The 27,755-nt window shown below is 43.3% G+C and overlaps 1 protein-coding gene across 2 annotated transcripts in view; it reads right to left on the bottom strand.

The window, feature by feature from the left end:
- fuom (fucose mutarotase) overlaps positions 1–27,755 on the bottom strand; it is a 125,040-nt gene that overhangs the window by 72,318 nt on the left and 24,967 nt on the right. For both annotated transcript variants that reach the window (XM_041176412.1, XM_041176413.1), the window contains exon 4: positions 1,905–2,003. In XM_041176412.1, coding sequence (XP_041032346.1) covers positions 1,905–2,003 — 99 coding nt within the window. The remainder of the gene's footprint in view (positions 1–1,904; positions 2,004–27,755) is intronic.

The following is a 27,755-nucleotide window of genomic DNA, read 5'->3' as shown; positions in this document are numbered from 1 at the left end:
AGTGGGTGAATAAGCATGGAAGTGCATAGGAAACATGAGGGGCCATGGGGAGTGGGTGGGAGGCATGAAGTGGCATGGATGGGGAATGGGGAGTGTGTGTGAGGGAGCGGTGAGAGGGTGTGAGGGGTGAGGGCTGGAGAGCCTTTCTGTTTTTATTCTAACTGGGATGAAGTCCCACAGCATTGAGGCAGGCCTTTTAAACAGCGTGTCTCTGTACCTGGCAACCCCTTTGGCTGCTGCCGAACTCTTTCCAAAGTCGGCTGGACTGACTGCAGCCTGTACTCGCTTCCCCACAATGAAAATCCCATTCTTGCAGGCACCTTTGCCAGTGCTGCCAGGCTGAGACAGGAATTTTCCTGATTCCCACAACCACCTGGAGGATGAAAATTCAGGCCCATATATCAATAGCCATAAAGCACCCTCTACTTTGCCCTGCAATATGCCTTAACCTCCAACAGTAGAACAGAACACCTGCTCTATCAGTATAATATGCCCATTCCAACCCCAGCTGCCCATTAGATTATTTTAAGATGAATGACTCAGATATATTGCAATGGTGTTTCAGTTCCCTTATATCTTATCAAGCATACATGCACATGTGCAGACATACATGCACACTCTTTAAGCTGCCTTCTGCACTTGATTCTCCAATCTCTGGTTCCAAGTGAGGCTCTGTGCCAAGAATAAACCTTTGCAGAGGTGACTCTTCTACTTGCCCAAAGCACTTCTGGTTTATTTTCTAAGTTGATTTTTTGTAAATGAACCCGGTTTTAAAATTGACCTATTTGATATTACTAAACTAGGTATAATTCATTTTCTCTTCTAAGACATGTTATATGTTATATATTGTGCATTCAATATATTGTTCCAAACAGTATAATGAATAGGCTGCAGCTATTTCATTCATGCTCATTTTACATTATATTTTCACTTACTAATGATACTCATAACATGATTGGCACCCATCCAACACCTTAAACATTCACTCTCTCCACCACCAAAGCACAATGGCAGCACTGTGTGCCATCTACATGATGCATTACAGCAACTTGCTGAAACTTCTTCGACAGCACCTTCCAAACTCCTGACCTCTATCACCTAGAAGGAGAAAGGCAGCAGGCACATGGGAACACCATCACTTGCAAGTTCCCCTCCAAGCCACACACCATCCCAGACACGGAACTATATTCATCGTTCCTCCATCATCGCTGGGTCAAAATCATGGAACTTCCTGCATAACAGCAGTGTGGGTGTACTTACACCACACGGACTGCAGCAGTTTAAGAAGGCAGCTCACCACCACCTTCTCCAGGGCAGTTAGGGTTAAGCAGCTAGAGGAGGCAGTGCCATAATGGTATTGTACTGGAATAGTACTCTGTAGACCCAGGATAATGCTCTGGGAACCTGGGTTTGAATCCCACCACACCAAATGGTGAAACTTGAATTCAATAAAAATCTGGAATTAAAAGTCTGATGATGACAACGAAACTATTGTCAATTGTTGTAAACACCCACCTGGTTCACTAATGACCTTTAGGGGAGGAAATCTGCTGTCCTTACCTGGTCTGGTCTACATATGACTCCAGACCCACAGAAATGTGGTTGACTCTTAAATGCCCTCTGAACAAGGGCTCTTAGGGATGGGCAATAAATGCTGGCCTAGCCAGCGACACCCACATACCATGAACGAATTAAAAAAAACCCGCGAGAAACATTGGCTCTGCCAGCGACGCTCACATCACATGAATGAGTTTTAAAAATGATTGACTACCAGATGTATATGCTGCTCCTGGCTCCTCCTTTATTTAGTTACAGGAAACACTGTAAATGCATTGGCATAAAGAAGGAAAGGATATGGGAGTGTTTGGGGTCTTAATATGGGCATGGTGAGCTGCTTTACTTACCGCAAAACCAGCGTTTGACAATAACTCCAGATACTTGTCCCAGATTGGAGTCTGGAGGCCCTTTACCTTATCTTCATTCACCAGGTCCATCACTGCAGCCTAAATGACAGTAACATGGCAACACATTATTGGAGAATTAACATATTTATTCAAATCAGCATATGATTTTAGAATAGGTTTTGATGACGTTTCCATCTGTTTGGGTGCTATTTTCATTCCTAGCACTTTACATTTCTCTTCTCTTTTGGATGCTTTTATCCGCTTGCTCATTCCCATCAAGGTTGCCCCTGGTCTCACCCTCACCTCCTGGATCAGCTCATGGTGAGTTTCATAACTATCACTTACTCAAAGGGATTCTATGCTATTCTCCTGGCTTATATCAATTTTTTCCCCTTCCTGTCAAATAGGGTGTCCCACAACCCACTCTCCTTCAGGTAAATTGTCCTGAAATCCTTTGAGCCCAGTCTCTCCCGAAGAAAATCCTTGTTAAGGCCCTGACCAAATACCTCAACAAGGGAATTCTAATGAAATAAAAGCAAAAAACTGTGGATGCTGGAAATCCAAAACAAAAATAAAAATACCTGGAAAAACTCAGCAGGTCTGACAGCATTGGCGGAGACGAACACAGTTAACGTTTCGAGTCTGTATGACTCTTCAACAGAACTAAGTAAAAATAGAAAAGAGGTGAAATATAAGCTGGTTTAAGGGGTGGGGTGGGGGGGGCGGCGGTAGAGCTGGATAGAGGGCCAGTGATAGGTGAAGATTGTCAAAAGATGTCACAGGCAAAAGGACAGAGGTGTTGAAGGTGGTGATATTATCTAAGGAATGTGCTAATTAAGGGTAGAAATCAGGACGAGCAAGGTACAGATAGCCCTAGTGGGGGTGGGGGGAAGGGATCAAAATAGGCTAAAAGGTACAGATAAAACAATAGATGGAAATACATTTAAAAATAATGGAAATAGGTGGGAAAAGAAAAATCTATATAAATTATTGGAAAAAAAGGGGGGGATTGGAAAGGGGGTGGGGATGGAGGAGAGAGTTCATGATTTAAAATTGTTGAACTCAATATTCAGTCCGGAAGGTTGTAAAGCGCCTAGTCGGAAGATGAGGTGCTGTTCCTCCAGTTTACGTTGAGCTTCACTGGAACATTGCAGCAGGCCAAGGACGGACATGTGGGCATGAGAGTAGGGTGGAGTGTTGAAATGGCAAGCAACAGGGAGGTCTGGGTTATGCTTGCGGACAGACTGAAGGTGTTCCGCAAAGCGATCACCCAGTCTGCATTTGGTCTCTCCAATGTAGAGGAAACTGCATTGGAAGCAACGAATGCAGTAGACTAAATTGAGGGAAGTGCAAGTGAAATGCTGCTTCACTTGAAAGGAGTGTTTGGGCCCTTGGACGGTGAGGAGAGGGGAAGTAAAGGGGCAGGTGTTGCACCTTCTGTGGTAAACTCAGGCTGAGCTCCGGCTAGCTGATTACCAGGCCCACAGCCTGAATTGACTCGTTATTTGCTAGTTTTAGGTTTTGATGCCTCAGGGGCTCAATATAAAATGCCAGGAATTGGTCTATTCTAATAATATCAAACAACAGAAGCGCTTCCATTGAAATCATCTAGGTAATTTCCAAAATAATCCATATACTACAATTTAACTGTGCCGAGACGAATGGCTATTTATTAAAATGGTTGCTCCCGAGTCAGGCAGTGCTCATAATTTACACAGAAGGCAAAAATTCCTCTTCCTAGCAATTTTATGGGAAAGAGTTGGGAATGAGTATGAAATAGGAAATCCTGTTTATTGTTCATGTTGACTTTTTCATTACATTATTGTCAAGAGAAATTTGACCTCCATTCTGTATAAGGGTGTAGGATGGATTTTTTTCCCTCTTCATTCATGGGGATGTGGCTTCGCTGGCTAGGCCAGCATTTATTGCCCATTCCTAATTGCCCTTGAGAAGGTGGTGAGCTGCCTTCTTGAATTGCTGCAGTCCATGCGGTGTTGGCACACCCACAGTGCTGTTAGGGAGGGAGTTCCAGGATTTTGACCCAGCGACAGTGAAGGAACGGTGATATATTTCCAAGTCAGGATGGTGAGTGGCTTGGAGGGAACATGCAGGTAGTGGTATACCCATGTATATGCTGCCCTGGCTCTTCTAGATGGTGGCATTCGCGGGTTTGGAAGATGCTGTCAAAGGAGCCTTGGTGAGTTCCTGTAGTGCATCTTGTAGATGGTACACACTGCTGCTACTGTGCGTCAATGAAGGAGGGAGTGAATGTTTGTGAATGGGGTGCCAATACAAGATATTGTACTCACTGGCAATCCTGCCAGGTACATTCAGAACAGTTTGGCCACCCTATAGATGACCTTTTTCTCATCTTTGTTTCTAACCTTTTCCATTACAATCATTCATCTCTTTCATTGTTGATAGTAAAATAGATGCTCCTAAGGCCCAGATGCACTGTCCAACGTGTTCTTTCTCTTCCCTTTTTTTTCTCTGTCTTCAAAGACATTGCACTGTCTCCAATTCCAACGCATACTTTCCAAGCTCTAAACTCTGGGACTGCTTTCTTTCTTGAGTTGCTACAATCCACACAGTTTAAAACCCAAGCTTGACAGCATCTATTCATAAAGTTAACACATCATAACCCATGAAAATCTTCAACGGAGGCAAATTTCATATGCCAGCTCGACAATTGCCAAGGGAAGGGTCACTGAGGTTGGGCACTTTGGAAACGATTGCGTTGATTAATTGACATTCACTTGTGCAGTGGATGCTGGGATAACTGCGCTTCCCAGCATTACCTTGCTGTTTTGGACGAACAAGGACAAGAAGAGGACATGGCACTGAATTTGAGCTCTTATGGGATCTGCAGTTATTAAGGGAAACACATTGAGCACTGGTAAATTCAGGACGATCTATGGCCCTGGTTACCATTGACGTACAGCTTGTTCTAAAGCATGAACATATGTGCTCAAACAAGGTGCTCACACATCATTTTTGTAGCTTTTAGTGCAACCTCAATCAATTGGGTTGCAATTTCCTAACATGCCCCAGGCCACCATAGCTGAGGGACACCTTACCTGTGCTCCAATGCGGCTACAGCGTACTTGCCCTTAAACAGGATTGCAGCCACAAGCTTGACAGGCTAGGCTTCTCACACTCACTTCACCATTGGTCACACCTTTGGCCCAAGCACTCTCAGAATTCCCTTGTGTCATTATTCAAATTATTTTGTGGCAGCCATTGCCTTCTGTATGATAATTACCAGATGGTAATTTGCTCCCAAGAGAAAAGTCTCTTAGATCCTATAAGGTTAGGAAGGATCAGATATTTTGGTGTGTAGTCCAAGACTAAAGTAGAGTAAAATCAGAATGATAATTAGCATGTTATTGTTCCAAAATGCAGTGGTGCTATGTAAGATACTGATTCATAGCGTGTCAAGACTTGGGACCATATCTGCCATTCCCCTCGTAGTGGATTCCCAATCTTAAGACAGAGGATAGGGATATGCCGAATGAAAGCCAGATACTTCTGCAGGAGGGAGGATAAAAAATTGGAGGCCGAGTCATCCTAGGCTATTTTAGAAAGGCTGGTCACGCAGTGGCATTCAAACAGGCCTTGGGCAGGCTGCCCACCAAATCACTTGGCTGGAGGAAGGGCACCCAAGAGTATGAGGGAAAATAAAAAATGACCTTTTAATAATCTTTTGAGTTTGGAAACTTAGTCATTCACCTTCAGAAATCAACAGAACATTGTCAAAAAAAGTTAAAATGTAAAGAAAAAATGCCAAAGCCATTCAGTATGTAAAGAATCAAGCCCAGAATCCTAAACAGAAGAAATTCTAGGAAAAGCTTCAATTTTGCTCCCTTCACAGGAATCAGTAACAAAAATAGAACATAGCTTTGTTAACATAAGGCTGTTGCAAATTGGTTTTGTATTATTAAGTAAGAGATGGGCAATTCAGGAGCCTGAAACTACTGAGTAACCCATGCATAGCTGTAATAAGGCAAGAAATATGTGTGAAATACAATGTTAATTAGGGCAATACCAATTTGTTTGGACTTCATACAAATTCTAGGCCAATGTACATTATGCAAATAGCTCCATTTATTTTCAGTATGTATGTCTCAACCACTCTCTGCATGCACACTATACACACTGCTGTGTGGTATCCTGTAAAAGAGCTCTGATATTATAGCAGGCAGTGCTATAATTACAATGCAGGGATTAAAAATGCCATTTCTTTTTATCCTACAGTGAAAATGTAATTTTTGTACAGTCAGAGGGAATTCAAGATAATCAAAGACTGAATAATGTTCAACATATAATATATATTGCATATCTCTCTGAAATAATTTTATAGCACAGCTACTGACAGAAACATACTGGATTAAGCAGGGTGCACAGTGATCTTTTCATTTTGGCTAAATGTGCTCTGTATTGAAATTCAGGACATCATGTACACAGCTCACGTCAGTTAAGACGTCAGCACCTAATTAGCAAGATTCTATCTAAATCAGGATAAAAATTAATGGAATGGTTTGAGAGTCATCAAAGCTCTTAATTCTAATCTCTGGAGTTCTTAATCATGTAGTAATGAATCATGCTGTGGTTAGCAGGGAGAGTAGAAATAGGCGATGTCCACCATGCTTTCACTGAATCGCAATTATGTTTTCAATTCTTCCAAAACAAAGCTCATTGAGGATTTGCAGACTGGGTGAGGCTCAATTCAACTCTCTGGCTCCAGTAGAAACAGTCACACAGTGGGGTATATTTTTCGACTCGCTCTCCTGGTGAATAACTGGCATTTGGAATCCGCTGTCTGTTATAGAAACTGCAGTTTTCATTTCTATTCAAAGGAACAGAATTGAAAGAGCAAAAAAATAATGATCACTTATGTGACCTGGTTTTAAATCCATCATGCTTCCCACATGGAATGAATTGGCAGTCTCTTCACTCCTTCAAGGCTTTAGCCCAATGCTGACCTGATTCAGCAATAATTGAAACTCTTAACTCAGGAAGCCCACTAGATTATCCAATACCAGTGCAGAATAGAAATGCTAGGGAACATCCTCTGCTGCAAAACTAGGACATCAGCAACTTACACTATCTCTCAGCTCCCAAGATAATAGATCACCAGTCTGATTGAGTAGGGCTTCAGTTCTCAATAGATATAGCGCGATCAACTTGCCTGCGAAAACATTTCTTTCTCAGGAAGAAAACACACGAGATCTTGCAATCGTATTGAATTACCAATCACATAAATAAAAACTGGGCTTGTACCATCTCCTTTAATAGGACTTTCCACGAGGACTTCAAAAAATCCCAACAAGACTATACATTTTCAAAAATGACTAATAATATTAATATTCCTTTGATATATTCAGCTGTTGGTGGCATTTCTATGTTTCCATGTTGAAGACCAGAGTGGAGTGAGATACAACTCGCCAAGGATTTACTTGAGGCTTCTCTTACTCCACCTCCATAACTTACGAAGAACTTCAACAGAAACCCTGTTTACTGCAAACCTTCAGTTCAAAGGTTAGGGCAGCAGAGTGAGACAACCACAGAGGAAATTTCTGGAGCAATACTAAACATACAAGCACTTAACTCATTTTTGAAATTCATTATTCACTATTTTAATACAGGTAGTAACTGATTTTAAAATAAACAATGCCATTTACTGCAAGTGTGAAGGACAAGGTAGAGTGTCCTCCATCGAGGGAGATGATGTGAAGAGAATGTGGAGGAGGCACCATTGTAATGCTCTTCATGGCATTTGTTGTGCTTTGTCTCACTGACAGCACTCTCACCTGAGTAAAGGGTTGCAGGTTCAAATCCCACTTCAGCCAAATCAGTATAAAAACCAGGCGGAAACTTCAATGCAGCAGTGAGCCATCAGAGACACCATCTTATCAAAGAGACATTAAAACGAGGCTCCGCCTACCCTTTCAGGTGGATGATAATGATCCCATACCACTATTTCGAATGAGTGCCGGGGAGTGTTCCCGGTATCCTGGCCAATATTTATCCCACAACGAGCCTAACTAAAAAAAGTTTATCTGTTCTCTATCTGTCAACTCGAGGTCACCCAAAACTCTGCTGCCCATGTTCTTATTTGCTTCAGGTCTCATTCACCTTATAGCACCAGATTGGCCCCCAGTTATGCATCAGCACATTGGACCAGGACGGATAACCAGGCACGTACAGGAGTTCTTTCCAAACTGGACTGTTACTTTTTAAAAAACATATCCGAGGGACGTTAGCGTCACTGACAAGGCCAGCATCTATTCCCCATCCCTATACAACTGAGTGGTGTGCCAGGCCATTTCAGAGGCAGTTAAGAGTCAACCACACTGCTGTTGGTCTGGAGTCACATTTCGGCCATATTGAGTAATGAAAGCAGATTAACTTCTCTAAAGGGTATCAGTGAGCCAGATGTGTTTTTACGACAATCCAGTAGTTTCATGATCACCACTACTGATGCTAGTTTTTTATTCCATACTTACTTAATTAACTCAATTCAAATTCAATGGTGGGATTTGAATTCACATCTCTAGATTATTAATCCAGGCTGCTGGTTTGCCAGCCCAGTAACATAACCATTGTGCAACAGTATCCATGAATTTCCAGTCGGGTAAGGACCATGCAATGTAAACATTGTTCCTAGCTAGAAGCCAAACTTGACAGACGTGTAGCTGAAGTGGAAATGCACCTTTAGAAAACTCTACAGATCCAAGAAACAATTTCTGAATTCATTGCACAATGTGAAATGGAAAGTAAAAACTGGTTTAATTGCTGTCTGTCATTTAGAAATGACAAGTTTCTTGGGACTAAATGTGACGTTAATATCATTGAGTGGTACACTATTTCAAATCCTCTTGGGATTTCTTTTGAATTCCTGAGGTGTGGGAAAACACCTGCACAAGTTTTATTTATTACATGGCAATTTTGACCAACCAGACAAAAATTGCACAACATTATTTGCAACGTGTCCTGAACTTGAACAGAAACAGTTTTGAAGCTGGATCCTTCAGAAGTTAGTTCTTGTTTCTGAGACATGCAACTGGGTTGAGTGAGACAGAGCTGGTGTCATTTAAGATAACCCAAGAGGAACAAAGACTCACATTCAAACAGCGCTTTTCCCGATCTCGGAACACCCCAAAGCGCTTTACAGCCAATGAAATACTTTTGCCAAGTGATCACTGTTGTAATGTTGGGAAACACAGCAGTCAATTTGCATACAGCAAGCTCCCACAAATAGCAATGTGGTAAATGACCAAAGGAGCTGTTTCATGTGCTGCTGGCTGACTGATAACAATTGGCTAGGTCACAGGGGAGAACTCTGAAGAAGAGTCATACGGACTCAACAAAGAACAAAGAACAAAGAAAAGTACAGCACAGGAACAGGCCCTTCGGCCCTCCAAGCCTGCGCCGATCATATTGCCTGTCAACTAAAACATTTTGCACTTCCGGGATCCGTATCCCTCTATTCCCATCCTATTCATGTATTTGTCAAGTTGCCTCTTAAACACCACTATCGTCCTTGCTTCCATCACCTCCTCTGGCAGCGAATTCCAGACACTCACTACCCTCTGCGCAAAAAACTTGCCGTGCACATCTCCTCTATAGTTTTCTCCTCTCACCTTAAATCTATGTCCCCTAGTAATTGACTCTTCCACCCTGGGAAAAAGCTTCTGACTATCTACTCTGTCCATGCCACTCACAATTTTGTAAACTTCTATCAAGTCGCCCCTCAATCTCCGTCGCTCTAGTGAGAACAATCTGAGTTTCTCCAACCTCTCCTCATAGCTAATAACCTCCAGACCAGGCAGCGTCCTGGTAAACCTCCTCTGCACCCTCTCCAACGCCTCCATATCCTTCTGGTAATGTGGTGACCAGAATTGCACGCAATATTCCAAGTGTGGCCTAACCTAGGTTCTATACAGCTGCAGCATGACTTCCCAGCTTTTATACTCAATACCCCTGCCCATGAAGGCAAGCATGCCATATGCCTTCCTGACTACCTTATCCACCTGCGTTGCCACTTTCAGTGACCTGTGGACCTGTACACCCAGATACCTCTGCCCGTCGATGCACTTAAGGGTTCTGCCATTTACTGTATAATTCCTGCCTGTATTAGACCTTCCAAAATGCATTACCTCACATTTGTCTGGATTAAACTCCATCTGCCATTTCTCCGCCCAACCCTCCAGCTGATCTATATCCCGTTGTATCCTTTGACAATCCTCTTCACTATCTGCAACTCCTCCAACCTTAGTGTCATCTGCAAACTTACTAATCAGCCCAGTTGCATTTTCCTCCAAATCATTTATGTATACTACAAACAGCAGAGGTCCCGGCCCTGATCCCTGCGGAACTCCACAAGTCACAGCTCTCCATTCAGAAAAGCACCCTTCCACTGCTACTCGAAACGTTAACTCTGTTTCTCTCTCCACAGATGCTTTCAGACCTGCTGTTTCCAGCATTTTCTGTTTTTATTTCAGATTTCCAGCATCCGCAGTATTTTGCTTTTATTTAACACAGGGGAGAACTCCAGTGCTCTTCTTTGAAATAGTGAGATGGTATCTTTTAAATCTACCTGAGAAGACAGACAGGGAAGATTATCAGAAAGAGATAAAAAATTTCATCTCTTTAATCTGTACTAGATTTCTAAGTGCTAGAAAAGATTGTCTTGTAAACTCACTGTGGCAGTCAGTCCCACTCTTTAAAATTTAGTTTGAATATTACAATGCACGCTGATTAACATTCATTTCAGAGAATTGTATTAGAGTTAAAAGTCAGCAAACACTGGAGTCATTTTTATGCTTATTTTATATTTCTGACAATGGTTAATGAGAATTCCAGCTTCCAAGTGAATGGAATTTCAGGGGTCTCCTGCTGAGATAAGTAATAGCAGGAACACAGTTTTTGACAAGTCACAAAATAGATAGCTCTGCTGATGGCTCCAGCACATGAAATGAAGTTAACTTCTATTTAAAAACTGTGTATTTATCAAAATGAAAATATTTGATACAACGCAAATATAAAATTAGTTTTCCAGGGGCAAAGAGATTGCTCAGCAACAGCCATTACTTAATGTGCTGCTAAAAACCTAGTTACAGCTCAGTAACAACATTTGCTGAGGGTTTTTAACAGCAATACTACAGCTTTAAAAAAAAGGAAGTTCTCATCAGTTCAGATTTCTAGCGATTGCCATTTGTGGAGAATTGAACAGCACATCTTTTGGAGGATCAGGGAATCACTGACAGCAACTTCTGGTTTTCTGTGTTAAGCTGCAAATGTGTGGACGCCAGAGGTTGCTGTCAGTTTCATAGCATCATGACCGCAAACACCGACAGCTTTGTCATCAGTGCAACCACAAAATCTGGGCCCATATCTAATCTATGCAGCTAAACAATGACAATAACCATGATATTTGTGGGGACAGTGTGGCAAAGTGTGGGGTAACCAGGGGCAGGAGTAAATAAAGGGGAAGTGAATGAGAGACCAGGGCTGGGGGGGAGAAGATTGTTGGCTGTGTTTGGGCAAGAGAGGGGCCACAATCGGCAGGGGAGAGCTTGAAGACTCCCTTGAGGAGCTGGGTGGAGTACTCCTGAGCCTCTTGACCCTCAAGCAGTGCTGTAAGACCTTTTTGAGGAAATAGCTCCCACCTCTCTCTTACTGTCAGGTTTCCAAGGCCAGAAACTGCTAAATTTAAACAAGGCTCCCAATCATATTACAGGTGTCTGATTTAAATATGTTAATGATGTATTTCACCTTGGAACAAGCACATACGAGATGGGTTGAGGGGATGCGCTCCCAGTTTGAAAATTTAAGAACCTTCACCCTCTCCCTGGATCCTCCCTCCCAGTATCTTTTCAAGCCACTGTGGAGGAGGTGGGTGCTAGAGTGAGTACAAGATTTAACATCACAATGGGGCTGTGAACTGGGCATACTGGTGCTCAGCACCACACCGCCCACTCCACAGAGCTCCTAACCTGAATCACAATAGATGGAAATAGGCTGACTTTCTTTATTCTTTCATGAGATGTGGGCATCACTGGCAGGGCCAGCATCTGTTCCCTTTGAACTGAGTGGTTTGTTAACCCATTTCAGAGGGCAGTTAAGAGTCAACCACATTACTGTGGGTTTTTTCCTATTCTTTCACAGAACATGGGTCTCACTGGCTAGGCTGGTATTTTTATCGCCTATCCCTAATTGCCCTTGAAAAGGTGGTGATGCGCGGACTTCTTGAAACATTCCGCATTGAACCCAAACTGAGTGTTGGTGAGCATGTTATTGCTGAGCAAGTGCCACTTGATAGCACCGTCGACAACCCTTTCTATCACTTTGCTGATGATCAAGAGTAGACTGATGGGGCAGTAATTGGCCGGGTTGAATTTATCCTGCATTTTGTGGATAAGATATACCTGGGCAGTTTTTCACATTGTGGGGTAGATCCCAGTGTTGTAGCTGCACTGGAACAGCTTGGCTAAGGGTGCAGCTCGTTCTGGAGCACAAGTCTTCAGTACTATTGTCAGGACCCATAGCTTTTGCAGTATCCAGTGCCTTCAGCCATTTCTTGATATCACGCTGAAGACTGACTTCTGTGATGCTGGGGACCTCTGGAGGAGGCCAAGATGGATCATCCACTTGGCACTTCTGGCTGAATATTGTGGCAAATGCTTCAGCCTTATCTTTTGCGCTGATGTACTGGGCTCCCCCATCATTGAGGATGGGGATTTCTGTGGAGATTCCTCCTCCAGTAAGTTGTTTAATTGTCCACCACCGTTCATGACTGGATATGGCAGGACTGCAGAGCTTAGATCTGATCTTTTGGTTATGGGATTGCTTAGATCTGTCTATTGTATGCTGCTTCTGCTGTTTGGCCTGCAAGCAGTCCTGTGTTGTAGCTTCACCAGGTTGACACCTCATTTTTAGGCATGAGTCTGGAGTCACATGTAGGCCAGGCCAGTTAAGGAAGGCAGTTTTCCTGAAGGACATTAGAGAACCAGATGGGTTTTTACAACAATTAATGATAGTTTCATAGTCACCATCACTGAGACTGGCTTTCTATTCCAGATGTATTAGTTTAATTTAAACTCCACCAGCTGAACCCATGTCCCCAGAGCATTATGCCTGGGCCTGTGGATTACTAGTCCAGTGACATTACCACTATACTACCATCTCCCCCTAGAAATGGAGATGAGAACCTTGACTTCTCAAATGTAAGGGCTCGTGGCTCATAAATAAGAGGAGGGAAATTGTGTGCATATTCCTCACTGGAGGACATTAACTCAAAAAAGACCCTTCAAGAAACACACAACACACTTACCTCAATTTCAGTGCATACAATTATCAGAAGATGTGCAAACACGCTTCCCGTCACTCAAATGCCATCCGATAACATACACAAGCACACGATTGAACATACGAACAAACAAAATAGGAGCAGCAGGAGGCCATTCAAGAAGATTATAGCCGCTCTGTTTGTGTTTCGAATTTCACCTTTCCATCTACCCCCGATAAGCTTTGATTCCCTTGCCTAACTAGAACCTATCTACCCCGCCTTAAAGATATCCAGTGGCACCGGCTTCTGAGGCAGAGTTCCAAAGTCGAACAATAAGAGGCATATAAAAGCTACATTGCTGCCTCTGCAATTTCCTAGCAATTTATGTTAACTAGTTTGGCACAAATTGTGCTGTTTGGTTTTGCTGCCAACATTACATGAGATCAGTGTTCATGCTCGACAAAAGGGAGGGCCCACGTTAATTTACACACCATTGATTTCACACTACTGTGCCATCCTTATACACAATCCAGAGAATTCAGAGTGGACTAATTTGAATATTCCTGTGTGGAACCCGGTATAACTTTCTTTATGCTTACCCTTCTGTCAGACCATGCATAACAACATGGACATACATCAAAGTCTGCGTTTCAGGTTATATTAGATTGTGGCTAAGTGATAGATTTTCCAAGATTCTTTTTTAATTTACTGGGGTTATTTTTGCATGAAATTACAGTTCAATTACTAAAACAGGGACAGAGTTTGTACATATCCAAGGAACATATCAAGCTGAGGAGGTCACAGCCAGGAAATTCTCCTTTAAACAAGAGGCAGCTTTATTGCTTCACAGATAAATCACAGAATCATAGAATTGTTACAGCACAGGCGGTGGCCATTCGGCCCATCATGTCTGCACCAGCTCTCCGAATGAGCGATTTACTTGGTGTTATTCTCCTGCTTTCTGCCCGTAACCTCGCACTTTCTTCCTTTTCAGACAACAGTCTACTTCCCTTTTGAATGCTTCAAATGAATCTTCCTCCACCAAACTCTCAAACAGTGCATGCCAGACTTTAACAACTCACTGCATGAAAAGTTTTTTTTTCATATCGCTTTTGCTTCTTTGCCAACTACTTTAAATCTGGGCCTCAAATTCTCAATCCTTTCACGAGTGGGAACAGTTTCTCCCTATCTACCCTGTCCAGATCCCTCATGATCTTGAATAGCTCCATCAAATCTCCTCTCAGCCTTCTTTTCTCTAAGGAAAACAGTCCTAACTTCTTCAATCCAACTTCATAACTGAACCGTTTAACTAATTTCGTGAATCTTTTCTCCACTCTCGCCAAAGCCCTCATGTCCTTCCTAAAGATCGGTGCCTAGAACTGGATGCAATACCCCTGCTGAAGTCTGACAAGCGTCTTATACAAGTTCAAAATAACCTCCCTGCTCTTGTACTCTTTGCCCCAATAATAAAGCCCAGGATAATGTGTGCTTTATCAACAGCTCTCAACCTGTCCTGCCATCTTCAATGACTTATGCACATATACACCTAGGTTCCTCTGCTCCTGTATCCTCTTTGGAATTGTGCCCTTTATTGTGCATTGTCTCTCCATGTTCTTCCTAACAAAATGAATCACTTCACGTTTCTCTGCATGAAACTTCATCTGCCACCTGTCCACCCCATTCCACCCTTGTCTATGTCGTTTTGAAGTTCTACACTACCCCCCTCACAGGTTCTGTATCATCCACAAACTTTGAAATTATGCCGTGTACACCAAGGTCTAGCCATTAATATATATCAGGAAAAGCAAAGATCTCAACAGTGACCCCTGGGGAACGCCACTGCAAACCTTCCTCCAGCCTGAAAAACACCCACTAACCACTACTCTTTGTTTCCTAAGATAAAAGCAAAATACTGCATATCTGGAAATCTGAAACAAAAACAGAAAATGCTGGAAAAACACAGCAGGTTTGACAGCATCTGTGGAGAGTGTGACAGGGAACTCTTTGTTCCCTGTCGCTCAGCCCATTCTGTATCCATGTTGCCACTGTTCCTGTTATCCCGAGCTGTAACTTTGCTCACAAGTCTGTTGTGTGGCACTGTATCAAACACCTTCTGGAAGTCCATGTACACCACATCAACTGCATTACCATCATCAATCCTCTCTGTGACCTCCTCAACAGCAAGTTAGTTAAACAGGATTTTCCTTTAAGAAATCCATGCTCACCTTCTTTGGTTAATCTGCATTTGTCCACGTGCGTATTAATTTTGTCCAAAATTATTGTTCCTAGACGTTCCCCACCATTGAAGTTAAACTGACTGGCCATTGGTTGCTGGGCTTATCTTTACACCCTTTTTTGAACAAGGGTGTATTGTTTGCAATTCTCCAGTCCTCTGTAACCACCCTCCAGTCAAAGGAAGACTGAAAAGTTATGGCCAGTTCCTCTGAAATTTCCACTCTCACTTCCCTCAGTATCAGCACTCTCTTCTCATTTAGTATAAATTGTTGTTTTCCCCTTATATTGGTATTCTTGGGAAGTGTCCTGATGACTGCAAGATGAAAAGTTTCGTCATGTCTTTTTTCAGCAATACTTAAGTTCTGTACCCCCTCAGTATCTTTGGACACATCTCATCCAATCCTAGTGCCTTATAAACTTTAAGTACAGACAGCCTATCCTTCTTATCACTTTTAAACCCTTTTAGTGTCTGAATTACCTCCTCTGTCACCATGGCCTGAGTAGCATCTTCTTGCTTGCTAAAGACAGATGCAAAATATTAATTTAATACCTCAGCGATGCCCTCTGCCTCCATTCATAAATCCCTTTTTGGTCCCTAATCAGCCCCACTCCTCCATTTAACCACTCTTTTACTATTTATATACCTACAAAAGACTTTAGGGTTCCGTTCTATGTTAGCGGTCTGTCTCCTTTCATACTCCCTCTTTGGTTCTCTTATTTGCTTTTCCACCTCTCCTCATTTTGCAAAATTGTCTTTGCTGAACAAGGATCCACTGAGGCTCAGGGAGACAGCAAAATCAGGTCGCGTCTTGGACACAGTGACATAATTCGCATTGTGACACCCATGATGAATATTTAGTTCATAGCTCATGTTAATATTTTAGAGGCAATGTTTAGTTTTGGGAAGTTTAACTGTAGGAATTGGGATAAACACAGCTTGGAATCTTGAAAGGTTGGGGCTGTGTTGACTTAAGGGGTTAACAGCTAGGAAGTTAAGAGCCATAAAACAGCAGGTGGGCCAACTTAACTAGAGAGCTGGAGATCTGATGTCTATGTCGCCTGCATAGAAGTGCAGTCCAGGGAGATGTTTTCTTTGGGATTAGAGCTAAATTAGTTTAAAAGCACTCAGTGAACTCTGAAAGGCAATGTTGTCATGGAGATGGGTGGAGCTTAAGGTTCTCTGGTTTCAATTATCTGAGCGTACTGCAGCAGGGGTAAAAGGCAATACTGAAAGGGGGCTGCTGATAGCAGACTCCAGGCAGTTAGGGCTCAGAATAGCCCTGGGAGGTGTTGAGTGCAGTTAGGGCTTAGGAGATGTCCTGGGGAGCTGTGAAGGAGGCAGAATGTCACTGGTTCCATGCTGGAGGGGGTTAGTGCCCAGAAGAAGCCCTGGGAGCTAGTTATAGCTTGGTTCAGCTGGGAGACTGGAGTTCAGAGAAACCCGGGGGGAGTGCGAGCTAGGTCTATGAAAGAGTTGGAAGTGTGCTGGTAATTAGAGGCAGGAGAGCAGCTTTGTGAACCCTGTGAACGCAGTCTCAGGAGAAGAGATTGAACCATCGAGACGTGAGCAGTTGTTGAAGCAGTCTAAAGTGGCTTTGGATGGAATTCGGATGCTAGATCTTCAAAAGTGAGGAGTTGAAATCCTTCATAAAAGAGACAAAGTTTTAAAGAGTCATTGGAACTCACAGTGGTCACTGAAGTCTGGCTGGGTTCCTGAGAAATCTATGGGCTATGACTTGGATGCACTGGCCATTTAACATGTAGTGTGGTGTGTTTGACCACAGTTTGGCTGTTAATTCATTTTTATCTCATGTTAATTCTGAATGTTAGTGTATAAGATAGATATTGTAAATTGTTTGATTTTTCTAATAATGAAGTTAATTTTGTTTGTGTGGAACCACGGAATCTGGTGGCCTTATTCTCTTAGTCGGTAATTGGGATTTCAAACTTTGTCTACTTTAATCAAAAATGTTACTGGTCCCTAACTGGATTGTAACCTAACTGTATATGGTTTCAAACTGATTTACCTAATTACCATCGTATTACGCTTGAAAGAAAGCTGGCAAACACTTCTATTCTACAAATACTAATTTTACTATAAATAGTAGAGTAAACTCCCGCCATTCGCAGGGGTTCTCTTCCCGCAGCATCTCGCCAAGGGTGAAATCGCGAACAGGCAAACACAGTTTATAATGGAACTGAACTAGACATGTTCCAGCCAGCCCCGAATTTCACATCAATAAAAACTATTTTTTAAAATTAAATTGAAGGCATTTTTACCGAAGAAATTGTTTGTCAACACAAGAAAACAGGAACAATTTAAAACTTTTCAAATATAGAATACAGTAGTACAATTTACAAATCATAGTTCTGTACATTACTGTGCTGTACAGTACAGGTACCATACTTTGTTTGAGAGCGGATGTAGATGGAATGGGTGATGTGGCTGATGCAGACATTGACGTGGATGATTTGGATGAGAAGAACAATGTTATTTTTGACTGCTTTGACTTTTGTTTTTCAATTTTGTAAAGTTCTCGGTGAGGAGCAATAGCTGTGTCAATCGCTCTACAAAAGTCGATGCTTCTTTCCATGCTTGGATCATGGTCAGTTGCCCGTTTTTTTCAAACCTTCAGCTGATATTATGAGATCTGCCATCATCTTGGTTGTGAACTGAGCCTTGTTAGGCTCTGCTTCCTGCTCCTGCTCAAGCTTATTATCAGTTCAACCAGTTCTTCCGTAGAGAGTTCCTCTTGATGAGATCGAAGCAACTCACCCACTTCAAGCTGTGGTGATGTCTTCAAATCCCTCCCCTCCAACTTGTTTTGCCAAGTCAACAATCCTGGCCACTTTTGCGTCCACATGGGGGAACGCTGAGAAATCAATCAAAGCCTCAGGCCAAACTTTTTTCCAGCAGGCAATTATCATTGAAGCTCTAACTTCATCCCATGAGCCCTTAATTATGCCTACTGCTATGAGGATGTTGAATTCCTTCCAGCAATCACGGACTGTGGGTTGAAGGGTCTGCTTCCATAAGATGAAGGATGTGAGTGAAACTTCATCGGGTATAGTAAGCCTTGAATGAGGCAATGACCCACTGGTCCAATGGCTGGATAAGTGAGGTCGTATTTGGAGGCAAAAACAAAATTTCAACATCTGGATGGCTCTCTGCGAGAGAGCGTGGATGCCCTGGTGCATTATCGAGGATTAGTAGGACCTTGAAAGATAGGTTCTTTTCTCTCGGGTAATTCCTGACCTCTGGCAGAAAGCAATTGGCAAACCAGTCTTCAGATACTACCACTGTAACCCAGGCATTGCTGTTAGCCTTCCAAAAGACTGGCAGATGAGATTTATTTTTCCCTTTAAAAGCTCGAACGTTTTCTGACTTAAAAACCAGCACTGGTTTACATTCAAAGCCAGCCACATTGGCCCATGGTAGAACTGTCAGCTTACCCTTTGCTGCTTTGGAACCAGGAGCTGTCTTTTCCTCTTTTGAAATGCAAGCCCTATTTGGCATCATCTTCCAGAACAGGCCAGTTTTGTCTGCACTGAAGACCACCTCTGCCTGGTTAGCCTCTCTCCTCAATGTATTCCTGCAGCACCTTGGGAAACTCCCCTGCAGCAGCATGGTCAGGTGAAGCAGCCTCCCTCACCAGTTTCACATTATGCAGCCCGAAACACTTTTCAAAGCGATCGAACCATCCTGTGCTAGCTGAGAATTCTGTGGAAATAGAAGGAGAGGCAACTTCTGCACCACCTTCACCATCACCAGCACTACCCTCTTTACTACTCTTTATGTTCTGATATAATTCAAGGGCTTTGATCCGAATGATTGGACCATTAACTGGGGTCCTCCTTTGAAGCAAGTGCTCTATCCGTATGTTGAGTAACTTCTCCATTTCCTCTAAGTGTGGATCTCTCCTGCTTACAAAAGTTAACCTGGCAATAAGACTACCAGAAACACTAACACTGGCCCTTATTTTTTTCTTCAGACTGCCTAATGTACCTGGTTGTGGATTCATTCACAGAGTATTCCCTGGCCAACACAGAAGCACTTGCATCATTTTGCAGCCTATATTGGATTGTGACTTTTTGTTCAAGTGTCAACGCCTTCCTGGGACATTTTCTGCTTGGCTGTGACTCACACGTTTTTAGTAAAGTGCTGTGCTGCCTTGTAACTGTCCTGCAGAATACTGCACTGCTGCAGAATCCTGTAAATCACCTGCACGTGGAGACTGCACATGCACAGTGAAGGGACATCTGCAGGGCACTTTTTCTTCCAGGACAAGAGGACAGATTGTTTTTTTAATGGTTTCTGAAGGATTTTATAAGATACAGTACAGTAAGTTTTTTATTAGCCTTTGTGCATGTGTGCTGTGTAAATGTCACTGTGCACTTGTGGCTTTCTGCTGGTTTGACAGGCTGCACGAACTTGAAGCACAGAAGCAGCAAGTTTGTCAACAGCTCAAAGATCTGCAAAAAGAGGCAAGCTTCTGTCTCCCAACGGTCACTTTGTTTGTGGGTTCGATTCCCTAAATTGGTAGCATCCAGACTGTTAAATTGTTAACCGCGGATGAGCAAAGTTTTGGGGGCGTGAACTGCTGTTGGATACGCAAACAGATTTGTGCGGGTAACAAAATTGCGAACGGCAGGAGTTTACTGTAAATAATATTGCATTTTCTAGTGGCAGGTCAACAAGAGGTGCTGGCGGCAAAGGGATTGTTTGTTTGTCAGTAGCATGATATGGGCCCATGGCAGTTTGAACAGAGAAGAAAGTAGCATGTGATAGCAACTGGGCAACTCGCAAGGAGCCCATTCCACTTGACCAGTGAAAACTAAACTCACCTCCTCTGATTCTGGAAATCATGCCACATGTTTTACTCATTTCTGGCATCTGTGCAAGTGATTCGGTGAACGGGAATAGCTGCAAATTTCTGCACAAGTGTGAGAATCTTGGGCAGAAGTCCCAGAAGTTTCTGGGCTTTAACAAACCATTCTTCCCACCTCCCATGAACAATTCGACCCAGGCTAGGTTATGAAAACTGTTTTTCAGAGCTGCAGGACAATAAACTATCAGTATAGCCAAGTTTGTTCATGCACAAATCACGTTACAGTTTCTGACAAATGTACTCTGAGTTGCTGCCTGTTAATCAGCAGTGCCCAGGCATTCCTTCTGACAGCTTGAAGTTAACCTTACGTTGCAAGGTGATATTTCAACCTCACTAGCTCTCCAAGTGAACCAAAGGTGTTTCCGGATGCTTTCATCAGGCTTGTTGGGCTGGATTTTGCTCTTCGAGGCAGGTCGCGAGAGTTGGGAAATTTCCCTACTCAGCCCGCCCACCTCAGATGAAACTGTTTCAGGGGCGCAGGTGCTAAGTGGAGTTAGGCCCACTGCTCCCCAAAAAATGTTTGGAGTCAGCCAAAGGGGCTGCCGGGTACAGAAGCGGGCTATTCGGGTTGTTTAAAAGGTCCTCCTTGGTGCTCTGGGACTTCGTCCAAATTATAATAAAAACAGTAAGGTCCAGCCCTCACACCCCACACACTTCCATACCCCATCCATACCACCTCACGCTCCCCACTCACCCCTCATGGCCCCTCCTACCCTCCATGCCAAGCTATGCCCCTCCACCTGCTGTCCATGGCCCCCTCAAACCCTCCTTGCCAAGCAGCTGTTTCAGCACTGTAATGGGAGTCTGGGCTCTCAGTCAAGTCTCATTATGCATTCTTGGTTGAGAACCCATAAAGCCAATCATGCATTAAAACAACTGCCCCCCAGGGAAAATATTGCTTGATTGACATCTCTTGCTCTCTGATCTCTTCTGTCAATTTCATAATGTTTATTTGCACAAGATAAAGAGATTTCAAGTGCTTACAGTTTATGGTATTGATACTTTAAAGGGTTTGGATGATTGACACTTTTATTGGCCTGCAGTAAAATAAATTTTTATGAATAATTTACTGTTTTTTAAGCTTTCTAACAAATTCTACTGTCACTATAGGGTCTGTTGGCTCTATAGAGAGTGTTCAGTGGGTAAATGGACATGCAAGTGCTATAGCTTGGCATGGAAGTGTCATAGTTTGACATGGAAGGTATGAGGGGCCATGGGGGGAGGTGGGTGAGTGGGGGGGCATAGGTTGGCATACAGAACATGGGTAAGACCTTTTGAACTTACCTTTCAAAAGTTTCCCTCATGCAGACTACGGTTCATGACACCTCTGAAGTGCTGTGAACCACGAGTCCATTAAAAGCTGGCTCGACTCCATGAAAATTCTGGAGAGCTAGGACATGCCTATCCCTGTTATAGAGCCAGCCAGGTTGGAAATATATGGCCTGGGCTCGCAACCTGAGCTGGCACACACCCTTAAACGCCACTGGTAAAAATGAGAAATCCCTGATATGGGATCAGGAATCCCAGAATCAGGTCCCGACTGACATTTTCACACCTCCACGGACACTCCCCAACTTCGTGAAAATCCAACTCTTTATCTCTATTACTGTAGTTTAGTATATTAGGCACATTAGATTCTTCTAATGTGGAATTCTGAGTAGGCATGACCTTGTCTAATGAGTTGTACATCATAGTCTTCACAACTGAGACTAAAACAACTGATACATCTCAATCGTTTGGGTCACTGCTGAAGAGAAGGTGGCAAAAGTTAAGTTGCTTGGATTTATTTTCTGCTTTGCTTCCTTTTTTCCATTGGACAATCAAAAAGGGTTAAGGTCCATAAGTACAAGACATCAACAATGTTGAAGAGAGTCAAGAAAGAGGTAAATCAGGAAGCAATGATGTGATTTTACCGTGGCATGGGAAGAATGGAAGACTGTGGACGGTGTGTGAGAAATAAGCAATTCCACGGTTCTGAGCTCCTTCAAATGAATGAGTCAGACTAGAAGGCTTGCAGAAAGAAAGCAAGACCAAGGAAAGTGGTGTATTTGGGTGTGAAAAGGGGAGGAACTGAATCTTCCCAAACTATACACCACTTCAAGCTGAGGATGTGAGCAGAAGACTTGTTCTCAGACCTCTGCTCCTAGCGTTATAGGGAGAGGGGAAATGGCTACATAAGATGCAGAAAAAAACAGGACTGGAAAATAGCATCACAATCCATCTCAACCAGTGAACATTATCCCCCAGACCCAAATATAAAACAGTGAACATTACCCCCAGACCCAAATATAAGACAGCGGACATTATCCTCTAGACCCAGAGGTTAGAAAATATATGTCATATACCTAGGTTACTGTGTACAGTTTTGTTCTCCTTATTTAAGGAGGGATATACTGCATTGGAGGCGGTTGAGAGAAGGTTCACTAGATTGTTTCCTGGGATGAAGGGGTTGTCTTATGTGGAAGGATTGAGCAGATTGGGCCTATACCCATTTGAGTTTAGAAGAATGAGAGGTGATCTTATTGGAACACATAAGATCCTAAGGGAGCTTGACAAGGTAGATGGTAGATGTTGAGATGATGTTTCCCCTTGTGGGAGAATCTAGAACTAAGTTTCAGAATAAGGGGCTGCACATTTAAGATGGAAGTGATGAAGAATTTTGCTTCTCAGAGGATCATGAGTCTTTGGAATTCTCTACCCCAAAGAACAGTGGAGGCTGAGTCATTGAATATATTCAACACTGAGTTAGACAGGGTTTTGAAATATAAGGGATTCAAAGGCAGGAAAATGGAGTTGAGGACAATCAGATCAGCCATGATCTTATTGTATGGTGGAGCAGGGTCAAGAGGCCAGATTGCCTACAGCTGCTCCTATTTCTTATGTTCTCATGGTGCGTCTGATAACCCTCCATTGAATTTGTCCATGGATACTTACACATTTTTGAGCTTGCCAATATAATCAGAATCTACCAGCTCCATTGACAATCCATTTCATATAATCAACACCCTGTCAAATGTTTCTTTTCCCTTCGTAGTTTGAGACTATGGCCTAGGATCCTGAAAACTTCAATCAGGTCACCCCTAAGCCTTCTCAACTCCTGTGGAGACAATTCCAGCTTTTTTAGCCTTTTCTCATCAGTGTCTCACTCCAGCTATCCTATGCTTCCCAGCCTTGTGGGCCAACCTCCCACGTGGAACTTTATCAAGAGCTTTGCCGAAGTCTAAATGTTCATCCATTGAATTCCATTAGGTTGGTTATCTCATCAAAAAACGCCAAGAGCTTTGTCTGATGTAATCTTTAACCCATGAAGAAATGTTGGCTCACTCTTATAATTCTTTATTACTCCAGGTGAAATATCATTTAGTATTTCAAGACATATTCCACACCCCTCCACCCCCTCCCCCACCCCAACCCCAGTGCTTTCCCTGCAATGGATATCAGATTAATCAGCCCAGCCTGAAATTCCCTGGGTTTTCTCCTTTTCCCTTTTTTAGTTCATTAGCATTAAGTTGCCTCTTCCCCAAGCCTCAGGCACAATCACCCATTTCCAAGGATTCCTAAAGATGCCCGCTACATCATATCTAGGTTTATTAGCCATTTCTGTCAGTACCCTAGATTGCAACTTGGGCCTTAGTTTTCTTCATTGAATTCCACTTAGCCATCCCCTCACAATCCATTACATATATTAGTCTTACAGTCTTATCCTCTTGCTCTTGTTCTAGCTCAATTTTTAGAAGGCGATCTAAGGTTTTGTCTGAACACCAATACAATAATTAGATTTAGAATATTTGCCGTCTCTTGATCGTGTAATATAGTAGCACATTAGGGGTTCAACTATTTTCTTGACTGCCTGTTTGCTCCAAATATATTTATAACAGCCTTTCATATTGTGGATTACATTCCAAACAATCCTGACCTTGTTTATTTTGGCTCTCCTAATCAGTTTCCCTCTGGCATAAATCTTAAACTCCTCCCTGTCTTCTGGTCTAAGACTGTCTTTATGCTGGAGAATACATTAAAACAGATCTCAGATCCCCTCATTTATTTCTTTATATCTCTGAAGCAACCAATATGCCTGTCAGTTTATTCTCTCCTTGATGTCTTTATTTAGCCACGTCTCTATGATAACCATGTCATAGTCTTCTTTTAAACTTTGGAGTCTTTAATTTTATTGCTAAGATTCCTAGCATTTGTGACTAGAATTCTGAAAGCTTGCGTGTCCTTGTACCTCAACCTACCATGTCTTTTAGTTTTATCATTCCTCTTTACAGTTATATCCTGACACTACACCTCTTGTTAGTTGTGACCTTGTCTACGCTTACTATGAAATATTTATGGACCTTTCTGCTTATTCTCTTTCTTTCTGTGAAAATTGGAGGAGAAAGGAATCTGAACATTATTGAAGAGCTACTGACTGTTTGGAAAACTGTTTTTTTCATTCTTGCATGGGGTGTGGGTGTCGCTGGCTAGGCCAGCATTTTTTATTGTCCATCCCTAATTGCCCTTGAGAAGGTGGTAGTGAGCCAGCTTTCTTGAACCGCTGCTGCTAGGGAGGGAGTTCCAGGATTTTGACCCAGCGGCAGTGAAGGAATGGTGATATATTTCCAAGTCAGGGTGGTGTGTGGTTTGGAGGAGAACTTGCAGTGGTGGTGTTCCCACGCATCTGCTGCCCTCGTCCTAGGAGGTAGAGGTCATGGGTTTGGAAGGTGCTGTCGAAGGAGCCTTGGTGAGTGCTTAGCAAACCCTGTTTCATTCGCTCCAAGCTAAGACATAAAAAATGAATCAGTTGAAGCTCATCATCCTGTTAAACTGCAGGAAACATAGTGGTGACAAGAATGATACAAGGAGCTTCAAATTCATTTGCTTAAAGGTAAAATGAAAACACATTTTCAGGAAGATAATAGTTCTTTAAAATAATTTGCACTCAGCGGACATCAGGGAAACATTTTCAACCATCATTATTTGACCTTTGTTTATTATAATGAGTATTAGTTCGTTACTGGCTTAAGTGTTCCTGACATATCTTAACATGGCTAACTCCCTAGAGGATTCACCTGGATCATCATCTCATCAACTTTTAACAAACTCTTTGTGTAATCTTTTTATCCAACCTTTTCTCCAAGTGTACGTTTAGACTTCTCAACCAGCCAATGAGCTCACGGCAAATGATGAAGTCCTAAAATTAGAACTAAACTATTCAGGGGTAAAATCGGAAAGCACTTTTTCACACAAGGGGCACAGGAAGTGTGTGGAATTCTCTCCTCCAATCGAAATTTTCAGGAATGGGATCGACCGATCAAGGAGATAGATCAAAAATGGATAGATGGGGATTCAAATAAAGAGAAGCCATGACCTGATTGAATGATGGAACTCCTGTTTTGATGTTCCCAAAGACTAAGTATTCATGCTGGGAGGAGCACAGAAAGACTCTGGTTTAACCATTGCAATCAGCAAACTGCACTTTCGTTCTGATGTAGAAACTGAAATCGAATTAGTGTCAAGACTCTGTCTTACAGTTCGACACTGGCACCTGCAGTTTCTGATGGGGATTCCTTTATGTTTTTTGTTTACATGGAGTATAATTAAGGCATTACTGGAGTGACCTCAGCTCTTGGCATTTTAGCTCTCAAGGACCTTTTTATTCCCAGTTATTATTGTAATGTGGGAAATTGACTCAACTGAGCTGGAAATAGCAAGGCTCATCAGAATCAAACCCTGCCTCCTGCTGTGCGGACAGATGTCTCACCCTGTTACATAGACAATCATGGGACAACTCAGTAGAATGTGATTCCCATTCAACATGATTCACCAGTTTAGAACCACCTCTCACACAGAGTGGAATAGTCCCAGATTTGCACTAAGTTCAGTAGTGGGCAGATAAAACAACATTTTACCCAACCGGCCGCGGTGATGGGTTTTCACACCGTATCATCCCAAACCCGCTACATTATTTATGCACTCCCGGGAAACACGCCGCATCACGCCGGGCGCCATACTTAAAGTCCAGCCGCAAGCACACATCTCAGTGCTTCCAGTTCACCACTGCTGCACAGACGATATGGCATCCAAACTGAAGAAGACAGCAGCCCCCAGGTTCAGCAACGCATCCCTCAAGCACTTTTTGGATGCTGTGGAGACCCACCAATGTCCTCTTCCCCCGCTCTGGCCGCAGGATGGGCAGCAATAGCATTAACCCAGCTTGGGAGGCAGTGGCAGTGATGGTCAGCGCCAATGCCCTGCAAAAGAGGACAGCCACCCAGTGCTGCAAGAGAATGAATGATCTCCTCTGTTTCACCAGAGTAAGTCACTCTTCTCATCACTCTCAGCTCATGCATATCTACAGGGCCCTTACTCACTGCTGGTTCAAGGGTCAACATCATTCACTCTCTCACACTCACCATCATTGTCCTCATCCCGTCCATGGGACCATTCACCACCCACACAGGCCGGGCTTACCTATCATCTGGCCTGGCAGGTGTCCTGCTTACACTCTCTCTATCTCTATTCATGCAGGACAAGCTAGCACACAACAGGGAGAGGTCGCAGACAGGGGGAGGAATGCCTGAAATCAAGCTCCTCATGGACTTTGAAAACAGAGCCATCCAGCTGGCCGGCGATGACCGGGACCGGTTCCTGTGCTGATGGTGAGGTCAGTGCTTCTCTACCAAGTGAGGATGCAGCAGTGCAACATCCATCAGACAGCCATGCTGTGAGTGATGTGTCCTGTTTCACAGATCACTGCCATGCACTAATTATCTCCCATTGCTTTCACAGGTACATCTGGGAAACTGCCGATGGAGTCCATGACCCACGGCCTCCAATCAAGCCCCGAAGAAACCTTGGAAGAGGAATCTGGAGGCACCATCCTTGAAGTCCCGTCACAGCGCTCACCCACACCCTCCACCAGCGCAGAGACACACACCTCGGTGGGACCTAGCTTTAGAATAGCCTCGGGATCACAATCTGATGAGCACATCACACTGTCTGATCCACAGTAGGTGGAGGCAGGGACTTCCCAGGTCCCTGGAACTCGGAGGACTGCTGGAGGCCAGAACGTTGTTGAGTCCGAGTCAGATGATGAGCCTCTGGACTCAGTCATGTCACAGTTGCTGGAGCTGCAAAGACAAGCTCGGGAACATCAGGAAGGGATGTCGGCTGCATCCTCAGATTGCAAGGCACGATGGAGGAGTCCGTCGGCCTTCACTCTGAAGCGATAGTGCCAGCATGCCAACGCCTTGAGGTCAACACTGGTAGGATGGTGGCCGCAATGGAGACTTTAGTTCAGGATGTCGCTCCTGCACTGCTGCATGGGCTTAACTCCATCGCTGATGCCATAGTTAGCCTCCAACAGTGTGCGTGAGAGGGGTGCTGGGCAGCTCAATCTCACTCCAGCTTCCCCTTCTCCTCAAGGAGTCAGCCTGGGGGCACCCATAGGGA

The sequence above is a fragment of the Carcharodon carcharias genome, chromosome 28 (assembly GCF_017639515.1).
Source record: "Carcharodon carcharias isolate sCarCar2 chromosome 28, sCarCar2.pri, whole genome shotgun sequence".
Lineage (NCBI taxonomy): Eukaryota > Metazoa > Chordata > Chondrichthyes > Lamniformes > Lamnidae > Carcharodon > Carcharodon carcharias.
Note: the sequence above shows the minus strand (reverse complement) of the source record. Positions and strands in the feature narration are given on the sequence as shown.